The 12,629-nt window shown below is 33.7% G+C and overlaps 1 protein-coding gene across 1 annotated transcript; it reads left to right on the forward strand.

Moving 5' to 3' along the window:
• Positions 1 to 3,648: 3,648 nt before the first annotated feature.
• On the forward strand, positions 3,649 to 6,832 carry LOC145180264 (uncharacterized). Its single transcript, XM_080055125.2, has 4 exons — positions 3,649 to 5,744; positions 5,868 to 6,122; positions 6,217 to 6,435; positions 6,605 to 6,832. The coding sequence occupies exons 1-4, from the start codon at positions 3,917 to 3,919 to the stop codon at positions 6,772 to 6,774; spliced, it is 2,472 nt and encodes an 823-aa protein (XP_079911251.2). The 5' UTR covers positions 3,649 to 3,916; the 3' UTR covers positions 6,775 to 6,832.
• The last annotated feature ends 5,797 nt before the right edge of the window (positions 6,833 to 12,629 follow it).

Raw genomic sequence — 12,629 nt, forward strand, 5'->3', positions numbered from 1 at the left:
AAGCATCTTATAAGTCCATGCCAAAAAGCATCTTATAGGTCCATGCCAAAAAGCATCTTATAAGTCCATGCCAATAAGCATCTTATAAGTCCATGCCAAAAAGCATCTTATAGGTCCATGCCAAAAAGCATCTTATAGGTCCATGCCAAAAAGCATCTTATAAGTCCATGCCAAAAAGCATCTTATAGGTCCATGCCAAAAAGCATCTTATAGGTCCATGCCAAAAAGCATCTTATAAGTCCATGCCAAAAAGCATCTTATAAGTCCATGCCAAAAAGCATCTTATAGGTCCATGCCAAAAAGCATCTTATAAGTCCATGCCAAAAAGCATCTTATAGGTCCATGCCAAAAAGCATCTTATAGGTCCATGCCAAAAAGCATCTTATAGGTCCATGCCAAAAAGCATCTTATAGGTCCATGCCAAAAAGCATCTTATAGGTCCATGCCAAAAAGCATCTTATAGGTCCATGCCAAAAAGCATCTTATAGGTCCATGCCAAAAAGCATCTTATAGGTCCATGCCAAAAAGCATCTTATAGGTCCATGCCAAAAAGCATCTTATAGGTCCATGCCAAAAAGCATCTTATAAGTCCATGCCAAAAAGCATCTTATAGGTCCATGCCAAAAAGCATCTTATAGGTCCATGCCAAAAAGCATCTTATAGGTCCATGCCAAAAAGCATCTTATAAGTCCATGCCAAAAAGCATCTTATAGGTCCATGCCAAAAAGCATCTTATAAGTCCATGCCAAAAAGCATCTTATAAGTCCATGCCAAAAAGCATCTTATAGGTCCATGCCAAAAAGCATCTTATAGGTCCATGCCAAAAAGCATCTTATAAGTCCATGCCAAAAAGCATCTTATAGGTCCATGCCAAAAAGCATCTTATAGGTCCATGCCAAAAAGCATCTTATAAGTCCATGCCAAAAAGCATCTTATAGGTCCATGCCAAAAAGCATCTTATAAGTCCATGCCAAAAAGCATCTTATAGGTCCATGCCAAAAAGCATCTTATAGGTCCATGCCAAAAAGCATCTTATAGGTCCATGCCAAAAAGCATCTTATAGGTCCATGCCAAAAAGCATCTTATAGGTCCATGCCAAAAAGCATCTTATAGGTCCATGCCAAAAAGCATCTTATAGGTCCATGCCAAAAAGCATCTTATAGGTCCATGCCAAAAAGCATCTTATAGGTCCATGCCAAAAAGCATCTTATAGGTCCATGCCAAAAAGCATCTTATAGGTCCATGCCAAAAAGCATCTTATAGGTCCATGCCAAAAAGCATCTTATAGGTCCATGCCAAAAAGCATCTTATAGGTCCATGCCAAAAAGCATCTTATAGGTCCATGCCAAAAAGCATCTTATAGGTCCATGCCAAAAAGCATCTTATAGGTCCATGCCAAAAAGCATCTTATAGGTCCATGCCAAAAAGCATCTTATAGGTCCATGCCAAAAAGCATCTTATAGGTCCATGCCAAAAAGCATCTTATAAGTCCATGCCAAAAAGCATCTTATAAGTCCATGCCAAAAAGCATCTTATAAGTCCATGCCAAAAAGCATCTTATAAGTCCATGCCAAAAAGCATCTTATAAGTCCATGCCAAAAAGCATCTTATAAGTCCATGCCAAAAAGCATCTTATAAGTCCATGCCAAAAAGCATCTTATAAGTCCATGCCAAAAAGCATCTTATAAGTCCATGCCAAAAAGCATCTTATAAGTCCATGCCAAAAAGCATCTTATAGGTCCATGCCAAAAAGCATCTTATAGGTCCATGCCAAAAAGCATCTTATAAGTCCATGCCAAAAAGCATCTTATAGGTCCATGCCAAAAAGCATCTTATAGGTCCATGCCAAAAAGCATCTTATAAGTCCATGCCAAAAAGCATCTTATAGGTCCATGCCAAAAAGCATCTTATAAGTCCATGCCAAAAAGCATCTTATAGGTCCATGCCAAAAAGCATCTTATAAGTCCATGCCAAAAAGCATCTTATAGGTCCATGCCAAAAAGCATCTTATAAGTCCATGCCAAAAAGCATCTTATAGGTCCATGCCAAAAAGCATCTTATAGGTCCATGCCAAAAAGCATCTTATAGGTCCATGCCAAAAAGCATCTTATAAGTCCATGCCAAAAAGCATCTTATAAGTCCATGCCAAAAAGCATCTTATAGGTCCATGCCAAAAAGCATCTTATAAGTCCATGCCAAAAAGCATCTTATAAGTCCATGCCAAAAAGCATCTTATAGGTCCATGCCAAAAAGCATCTTATAAGTCCATGCCAAAAAGCATCTTATAGGTCCATGCCAAAAAGCATCTTATAAGTCCATGCCAAAAAGCATCTTATAGGTCCATGCCAAAAAGCATCTTATAAGTCCATGCCAAAAAGCATCTTATAGGTCCATGCCAAAAAGCATCTTATAGGTCCATGCCAAAAAGCATCTTATAGGTCCATGCCAAAAAGCATCTTATAAGTCCATGCCAAAAAGCATCTTATAAGTCCATGCCAAAAAGCATCTTATAGGTCCATGCCAAAAAGCATCTTATAAGTCCATGCCAAAAAGCATCTTATAAGTCCATGCCAAAAAGCATCTTATAGGTCCATGCCAAAAAGCATCTTATTTGGAAAGCAATTTGTTTGTGAAGCCGCCGAACGTTATAATGGAACTTTGAATCCATGATTACGCCAAGTAATGTATATAGACATTTGCCTCATTGACACCATAGTACACCTTCTTAGCTTTACGCCGATTTTGCTTCAAAATCTGATGCAATGACCAATACGGAAAGTTCGCCATTTTAATTTTGAAAAATTTTATCGTTATTATATTACTTTTAATTTGGCGGTTTTTATCTAGACGTACGTCACAGTATCCAGACGCAGAAAAATATGTTTTCATCAGGAAAAGGTCTCCTGAGGACATTAATAAGAGCAACAAAAAAATGTTTTAAAGCGACAAACACAATCTAAAAACATTGTGAGTTTTGGTTGATAAACTGATGTATTACAAAAAAACATGTTTGCAATTATTTTAAAAATGCAGTGAACAAAACATCAATATCAATTGTCGTTCAATTTATTTTACGTTCTTTTTTTTTTTTTTTTTTTTTTTTGTAACTAAAAAATTCATCACTCAAAATGTAACAACTCATGGCATACTAAATCCTTTAATTTCTTTGGAAATTGTTTGTCTTCTATCCTATTCAACCATTATTATACAAACACAAAGTAAATGAAAAAGGGTTTCTTTCCCCTTCCTTTTCACTGTTACAGTTCTGGCGTTAGTGCATCAGAATCCTTTCTCCTCATGGGATTAGTTTAGATACACATCAGTATTTCATGTCTATCATTTTTTGGATAATAATACTTCTTTAATATAACACTAATCTAGCCTGGAAAGGTAGCACATTCCTTGATGTAATGTTTAACTCAAGTAAAGGTTTTATCCTATCTGTTTATTCTGCCCTCTCTACAAAATTTGACATATCAGTATCTGCTTAATTTAATGACAATAAAAAAGATCAGTACAAAGAAGTGTTGACACATGTGGAAAAATCTTGTTTTAACTGAAGATTGTGATGTGTTATACTGTTTTTGGCAACACATATACGAAAATGACTCCCACAATGCATTTCGGGTTAATCAGCGCATGCGTGCTGAGACGGGTTTTTCACTGCAGTCAAAACAACCCGCACAGATGAGGGCTTCCAGAGACTTTCACTTTTAAAACTTTGTTGTACCTCTTGTCGAAGAAATACTTATATATTACTATGACAAAATTACTTTTTATCAGAAACAAAATTCTATTCTGCGAGTTTAATTTTCCTTTTGATTTGATATTTGTATTCATTTTTAGAATTAGTCAAAAAAGTCATAATATATACTAATTGTTATTCATCAAATTTTTGAAGCATTTAAAGCTCATAATGAACGATCATTTTGATGTACTAAAAGATATTCGCTTATCTGATATTCCATCACTTGATGATGATGAAGGTATTGCTGCTACTAAATCAGTGTATTCAGGAGCAGATGTCAAACTTGATGCTTTTGATTGCTTCCACAAATCATTAAACCAAAGTGTTTCAGGCTACGAATTTAGTATTTCTGATGCTGCAATAGTTTTAAAACAATTTTCTCCAAATATTATTAAAAAGATTGTTCCTTTAATTATAAAACAGAGGTTAGGCTCTTTTACTTTAAAAAAACAACCTGATAAAACTGAATATTTTGATGGCGCACTTGATCAAGAAGTAAGTCAAATTACCATTCAGAAAAAAAACTCAGATCAGGTTAAACTGACTAAGAATACAATCAAAAGACCTGATGCATCTCGACCTACACGTATGTTATCTGTAGGTAGCAATTCGTGTAGTCCAGTATCTGCAGCTGTTCATGCTTTAATAAGTATTAGTGCTCCTGCTACAGATGGTATTAGTACAGAGACTAATAGTTATAATAAAAACCCTCAAGATCATGCATCTTTTGTTGAGCACCAAACAGTTTTTAAACCTCTTTCAAAACCTACAGAGACATTAAGTTCTGAGTCTGTACAAGTTTTCAAACCAATTGCTGGTAACAAAGATAAGATTTTCATTACCAGCAATGATAATAAAGATGAAATTTCTGAGGTGTTAGTATCTTCAAAAAGTGATCCTTTTATTTTTGTGACAACATCAACAAATGAAACATCTCATCAACCAAAAATGTCTACTATGGTAAACTCTTCAACAAATCCAATATCATTTACTGATATGCTTCAAAGCAAATCATTTTCAGATTCTAAAGATCTTGAACAAGCAAATAATTCTCAAAATAACTTTAGTCATTATGATGCTCTTCCAAACTTCAATCTCCTTTTAAGTACTTCTGGTGTAGATTTACAATGTGGTTTACCTTCTCCATTTCAACAACAGTTTCCTACTTCTCCACTGACATGTAGCACCTCACAAGATCCAGTTAGTACTGCTTGTCAAAACTTCACACATAGCTCTATGCTGCATTCATTAACTATGCCACAATTATTTTCTTCATTAACAAACAGTTCCTCTCTAGAGCAGCATTCATATATAGAACAATCACAAGCATTTGTAAATAATGATCCTATGTTAATGAGTATTCGTATGCAAAATCCTCTTCGAAATATTCTTCCAAAACCAGAGGTTACTTCAACTCTTTCTATGCCAATAAATACTTCAGCAGTGGTATCATCATCTGTCTCTTTAGCACAATTGTCCCCTTTAATTAAACTTGATGAAAAAAAGATGCTTCGTTACAGTGTACCGCCTAATCATATTTTTCCAGTTAAAGTAGGATCAAATAGTATTCAATTTCCAACATCCTCTTCAAAGTCTAATTCTGGTAACCAAAACTACTTTTTTTCATCTAATCTTACATCCATGGATCCTCTAATGTTTACCAAACATAAAACAAAAAAGGTCAAAATTAAAACAGAGACTGAAAAAGTTGAAAACAGATCTCATATGAGTCCAGAGCTACTTGCTTTACCAAGAGTATTTAAAAGACAGTCTTTTGAAACTGAAAATGCAGGAGGAAGTCTTCCTCTTGAGGTTGCATCAGCTCTATTGAGTATGGGAACAGAATCTTCTGCAGAAAATGAAGAAAATTTGCAAAATATAATTGAAAGTAGCTTAAAAAAGCAAAATCTAAATGTTGTTGTTACATTTTCTGAAAGTGGTATGATAAAGATTGATGATGTAGAAATAGACCCTAAAAAACATGACTTAAAAAAAGGTACTTGCTTTTATCTTATTAATGAGTAAAAGTTATGAGTTGCATGAATATTAGTTCTTTTATAAAATTGTGCTCTTAATTGCAAAATAATAATGCTTGATTGTCAGATTAATTTAATTTTAGACAAGTTTAGGTGTGGAAAATGTGGCAGAATGTTTACAACGATTTTGTACTTATCTCGACATATTAAGAGAGTATGCCCAGACATGAGCCAAAGAAAATGGAAGTGTGACAGATGTGAAAAAGCTTTCAGACATCCATTTGGTTTACAACAGCACATTTATACTCATACAGGAGAGCGACCTCACAAATGTATCCAGTGTGCAAAAGCTTTTTATAGTGCAAATGATTTACGAAGACATGTTAGAACACACTCAGGTAAAGGTTTTAAGGAAATGCCTGACTTATTTAAGAGAATCAAAGCAATAAAAATTTTAATTTTTTATTTAAAATGAGTTTTATATTGGTATAGGTGAGCGTCCTTATGAATGTACCCAATGCAACAAGAGCTTTTCAACAACTATCTCATTAAAAACTCACAGCTATATTCATACAGGAGAGCGACCTCATCGTTGTCTACATTGCCCTAAAACATTTGCTACTTCGTCAAAGCTTAGTCGTCATGTTGTAACTCACTCAAACAAGAGGCCTTATCCATGTGATCTTTGCTCAAAAACATTCAACCGCTCAGGTAAATAGCTTAAAATATGTGAATTGTAATGAACCTGATATTTTTTATAATATGTGAGGAAGAGTTAACCAGCAGACTTGTTTAAATATGTGAATTGTTAAACTCTTGCAAATGTTGTTTTAACTACTATATAAAATACTTGAAGCAATAACGGTTTTTATTGTTAAAGGTGACCTTCGGCGACACTGCGGTCAGTTTCACGGAAAAGAAAGCGAACTATTGGAATGTAATCAATGTAATAAGATGTTTGCGACCCAAAAGTGTCTTGATAATCACAAGCTTTCTCATAACCGTGACATTCTCATAGATAGCGATAAAAGCCTCGTTAATTCCCTGTAATTCAAACTTTTCCTGGTAATAATAATTTTTCAAGCCGTAGAGCGTATTGCTATTAAAATGTTTTGTTGTATTTTTGAATTTGATTAAATATAGGGGAGACTGGTTCTCCTAGGGACGTTTTTAGGTTAATGAGTGTAATTTTTCATCGGTGAATATAATTGAACTTTTGAAAACTGTATATGAAAATATGGTCCTTTGTGCACTTTTGATGAGAATCTCTGCTTTATAATCCAATTTTTTAGTACTTTTTTTTAGCCGCAAAATGAGGTCTGACTTTGTCCCTAGGTACAACATGGGGTTGTACCTAGGGACATAGGTGGTTGTACCTAGAGACGGCGGTTGTACCTAGGGACGCTGGGTAATCGAATACTCAGATTGGCTTCTATTGAGCTAATAATTATAAATACAAAAGAACCTGTAAAAAATCCTGAAAGGAAACTAAAACAATGATATAGATCGTTAAAAGAATTATTTATTTGTAGTGAATGTAACGATATTATTTAAAATAGTTAAAACTAATAAATAAAAAATAGTGAGATCAATTTTTCTAGAACAAACAAATATTTAAATTGTAAATAAACATATTTAAAATAGTTAACACCAATAGATGAAAAAAAGTGATATCAATTTTTCCAGTACAAAAAATGATTGAATTGAGAAGCAGCAATATATTTTGAATAATTAAAACTTATAGATAAAAATGTAACATCAACATATCCAGGACAAAAATACTTTAATTAAGAAACAACAGTGTTTAAAATAAAATAGTTAATAATTATAGGTCAAAAAGAGTGATACCAAATTTTCCAGAATAAAAAATACTTTAATTAAGAAGAATCTTCATTACAAGACTGGTTCATTGGGTTGTAATCTTTATCTGCAGCACTATCGGCGCTTTAAGCATTTAAACATCTTTTACAAATAAATTCAAATGGCAGAATACCAGGCTCTGCACATTTTACACAAACTGCATTTCGGCAGACTATGCATTTATTCCATTTATCATCATTGTGTATTATATTGTGACAAACACGGCAAAATACTTGTTTCGAGGAACATGGAGATGATCCCACTAAACGAAATGTGTTTTTTGTTTTCGATTTATATTTTTTAGAAACTTAATTTTTCGGCAGTATTTCCCGTTTTTGTTTTTTCGATTTATCGTTATAAGTTGTTTTCTTTCTTTTCCTCTCCTCTGTTTCCTTTTTTTCTGGCGTGTCAGTAACAATACGTGCTTTACCCTTACGGGAAGGTTTATTGTTTGTCCTTGGACCAGCTTTAGGTAATGGCATTATATCGAAAGGAGACACAGATTTCAGATTTGTACAATCAGATTTTGGCGGTGTTGAAAGAAGTGAGCTCTGAGACGACGTAGGTGGGTTATTATCTTCTGATGTTAGTGGTCTATCAGTCATATTTGATGGCAAAAGTGAGCCCTGAGACGATGTAGGTGGGTTATTATCTTCTGATGTTTGTGGTCTATCAGTCACGCTTGATGGCAAAAAGTCTTCTTCCGAAAATATATCGGGATTCAGTGGATAGAGGCCACAAACTTTGAAACCATTTATTATATTGGATGGTGTAAACGCTTTTGTGTATGCCATTCCAGCTAGTTCTGCAATGTGATAAATAGTAATAGGCTTTCCTGCGTTTTCTGATGATATCATAAAATTGGTTACAGCATTATTGTAATGTGTTTTAAATGGACTAAAGACGGTTCTATCTAACGGTTGCATCTTATGAGTAGTATGCGGGTGAAATGTCACCAAATGAATGCCATTTTCTTTGGCTTTTCCAATAGCATCAATAGAAATGTGACTCGCGTGATTGTCCATTAATAAAACTACCTGGTTATCCTTACTTGGATGAGCATGCGCTATGAAATGATCCAAAAATTCACTAAATGTTTTTTCGTTCGACCAACCAGAGGGATTTGCTGCCCCAATTGATCCTGGAGGAGCTCTTCTCATCATTGTCATTTGTATATATTTGACTCGAGGAAAAATGAACATAGGTGGAATCGAATTTCCTATCGCGTTCACTGCGGCAATCATCGTTACATTGATGCCTCGCTCACCAGAAGTCATTGCTCCAACTTGTTTGACTCCTCTCTTCGCAAATACTTTTGGACTAGCCTGTACAGTTGAAACTCCCGTCTCATCTACATTATAAATCCTTGACGGATCGAAGTGGTGTCGTTGTAGAATGTCGGTGTATATATTGAAAAAATTCTTCACATTTTCTCGATCGAATGAAGTAGCCCGGCCTAAACTAGTTCCTTCAGGTTTCCTTAATGATATAATTTCCTTAAATTTGTTTTTGAATGTACGCAACCATTCACTGCCCGCTTCTTGATTTTTTTCCCACTGTTCAGGATATTTTTTATTATTTATTTTGGCAAATTGAAAAGCTAGTTCTTTCAGCTTCTTTGTTGTTAATCCGAAATGAAGTTGAGAAGCTTTTTGAACATACTCAAGCAGTAAACACTCTTCGCTATGAGTAAAAACTTTCCAATTTGTTTCATACGAGTAATTTTCAGGTCCAGATTCCTTAAATTTTTTGACTTTGCGGCAAAGCATCGATCTCGATATTCCATATTTTTTTGCTGCGCCTCTGACTGTATTTTTATTTGCAACTATTTCCTTCACAGCCTTCTCCACAACTTCTTTATCTGGATCTTGCCGGATTTTTTGTTTCTTGCTGCGTGGCATGACAAACAAAATCTAGAATGAAAATAAAAAATACTAAAGATAACTTATAACTATAACTTTAATTATTTATTATTATTGGCATAAATTGAATTACAACTATTATTTCCTATTAATTACTGCACAACGAGTCACAATTATATTATTTATTACACCACGATTCATAAATGAATTATTTATTACATAAAAACACAAATAATTCCTGATGATACAGAAGTTCGGCACTTTGTTGTACCTAGGGACATGTCCCTAGGTACATGTCCCTAGGTACAATAGAGTGCCATATTGACAAAAAACGCCGACTAAAAATTTTAGGTTAGGATTTGAGAGATATTACTAACGCAATATTCAAGCAAACAAAATAATGTATTCGTATAAACTAAGAAAAATTTTGTTAAATACATTATAAGGGCGAAATTAAAAAAGAAAAATGTTAAAAAACTTACGTAAAAGGGTTGTAAAATCAATTTTTAATCACCACTTTGCAACGCTTCACACCAACACGATGACACTTCGGCTGTCAACTGACCTCAAGAGGTGGAGTGTTGTCACATACAAAAAATATTATGCTTATACAAAATTCTCAAAATATTTGAGTGTCCCTAGGTACATGGCGTCCCTAGGAGAACCAGTCTCCCCTACATTTTGACATTTGCAACCTAAAGTTACAACAAATAATTTGTTCCTAATTGCTTCGCTGAGCCTGCTAGTACTATGAAGTAATCTTTGCTTACGATACTGGCAATGATTTATGATGCAATCAGTGATTGCCAGTAAACAAGGATCACGTTCAGCTCCAACAGGACCATTTTAAAGTAACTTTTGCAAGTTTTGATGTCTTGTTCCAGTTGTACAGAAGTGACTCAAACCTTAACTAAGGATTGTTTGACACACCTTTTTTCAGCTTGTGTAGTAAATGAGGCTCTGGAGCAAATAAATGTCTAATACTGGTAAAAATCATGAAGATTTCCATACAAAAATTTTTATAATGGAGGTTTGATTATCATAAATCAAACCTCCGTTATTATATAAATAAAACATTGAAAGGTTTAATTTGCCTCTTCCCTCTTTTTATTACTTCCTCAATTTCAAAAAGAAGAAATCTTTAATGGAGTGTTAGCAAAAAATCTTAATGGCCTTTTTTTTTCCTGAACTAAGGACGTCCGTAAACTGTTTTAAAGCGGATTTGAATATAATTATGACGATAATATATTTGAAGGTAATTATGATAAATATGTAGATACATTATTATGTTGGGAATATGTAGATACATAATTATTTCGTATCTGAGATATGATCGTGATAGAATATTGAGACATAGATGGCATTAAAATAAAACTGTACTTGAATTAAGAAACATTAAAATGGGTTTAAAAACAAAAAAGTTGTGTCACAGACCGTTTGTAACAAATAAAAAACTTCATATTTTTGATGTTTTTTTAGATTGGTGGTCCAGATCCCATTTATAACAAAAGAAAATCTTCTGAGGAGCCACAGAAAAAGAAAAAAAAAAAAAACAGAAAGATTCAGAAAGAGTCTGATGATCATGGTTGTGTGGAAATTGTTTTGGGTTTTGAGTCTCATGCCACTATTTAAAAGAATTAGTTTGAAAAAGTTGTTTAAACTTGATTAAAATTATTCGATTTTCTCGACAATTTCGATGTATCCAGTTCAACTATTCGTTAAAACAAATATAAAACAGACTTCAAATTACAAAAACATAGTTGAAAAAATAAAACAGAAACCTCGGTTCTGTGCCCTGGATTGAGATGGGGAGTTATTTGCTATCTTGGACGTTCAACGATTGTTTTGTTTGGCGCACCAGAGTTTTCATAAGAAAAGCTGTTGGGCGTGCAATTATTAAAAGATTTTAAAGAACTCAATTTGATGAATCATTAGATATAATAGATGCATAGAAGTTGAAAATAGAATTAAAACTTTTGTAAGCAATAGAAGGGTCCATAAAGGTGAAGCAAAGTTTATCGAAAGACTCGTTGATAAAAAAAACTGTTTTATCTTACCCGTCGTCATCATATACTTGCACTTGTGGCTAGAGCTAATTTTTATTATATTGTTTAGTGAAATTTGAGGACTAAAATTAATTTTTGCTACCTTCAAAGGCATGGTTTTGTCTCCATTGGCAATCTTTAATCCTTTAGCCTAAAGTTCAAAATCCATGGCTGTATGAATATAAGGAAAGAATCATTGGATATTTTAAAATGCTGTTAAATCGTACATGATTTCTTCGGATGCTTATCGAGAGTGGGAAAAGAAGAGCCTTATCGTTCTAGTCGTCAACGATTCTGCAGAATGGTACGTCAAACTAATCTCGGATTTTGCAAAAGTAATAACAAGAGATGAACAACAAAAAGCATGGTTATCACAGAGTGTGGAACAACATTAGAAGCACTTTCTAACTTTTGACAGAAATACACTATACATTTGAAACTAACAACTTAAAGTGACGATTACATTTTACGATTACAAAGTGACGAGTGCATTTTTTTATTGTTGGTTTTAAGGGATGATTCAATCCAAAATGTCCATTTAAGTCAAATTAGGCAGACAGATTGTTTGGTTAAGTTTTTGTTTATCATTAACTTAACAGAGAAGTAAAACTCTTTTACATCGAAAGTAGAATATTGAGAAGTAGAACTCTTTTACATCGAGTGTTTTTCCGCTTATGTAAGTTAAACTGCAATTATTCTAAACTTACTAACTTCCTCGCTTTATGAAAAATAAATGTGATCGCCGATGGAGTACAAACTAGCTTGTACAAATAGTCTGGTACGAACATAAAAATATGCTTGATTACAAATAGTGTCATGGAGTCGGTGTAAAAATACAAAATATCCTGAAACATTTTTTCGGTTCAATTTATGATGCATATACTTTCACACATAGAAAGAGATTTTTCGATTCACCTATTAGGCTCTTAACTTTAATATTTCCAAAAGTCTGAAATGCAAAATATATCTAGCTGTGCCTAAGAGGAGTTAATTATAAAGGTTGCTATTAACTAGCTAAACTGGTCTTTGTTTTATAATGTTAAATATGGGTATCTAATGAATGTTATGTCTAGCTATCTAACTAATTATCATTTTTTCTATTACACTTCTACTGGTACTTGCTATAGCCCTTTTGTGA

The sequence above is a fragment of the Hydra viridissima genome, unplaced genomic scaffold, assembly GCF_058129835.1.
Source record: "Hydra viridissima isolate aposymbiotic clone 2 unplaced genomic scaffold, HvirCarnegie_v1 scaffold_3, whole genome shotgun sequence".
NCBI lineage: Eukaryota > Metazoa > Cnidaria > Hydrozoa > Anthoathecata > Hydridae > Hydra > Hydra viridissima.

Coding starts and splice junctions, on each gene's coding strand:
- LOC145180264 (XM_080055125.2), top strand. CDS start 3,917: ATGAACGATCATTTTGATGTACTAAAAGATATTCGCTTATCTGATATT. Junction 5,745..5,867: donor AAAACATGACTTAAAAAAAG/GTACTTGCTTTT, acceptor ATTTAATTTTAG/ACAAGTTTAGGTGTGGAAAA. Junction 6,436..6,604: donor AAAAACATTCAACCGCTCAG/GTAAATAGCTTA, acceptor TTATTGTTAAAG/GTGACCTTCGGCGACACTGC.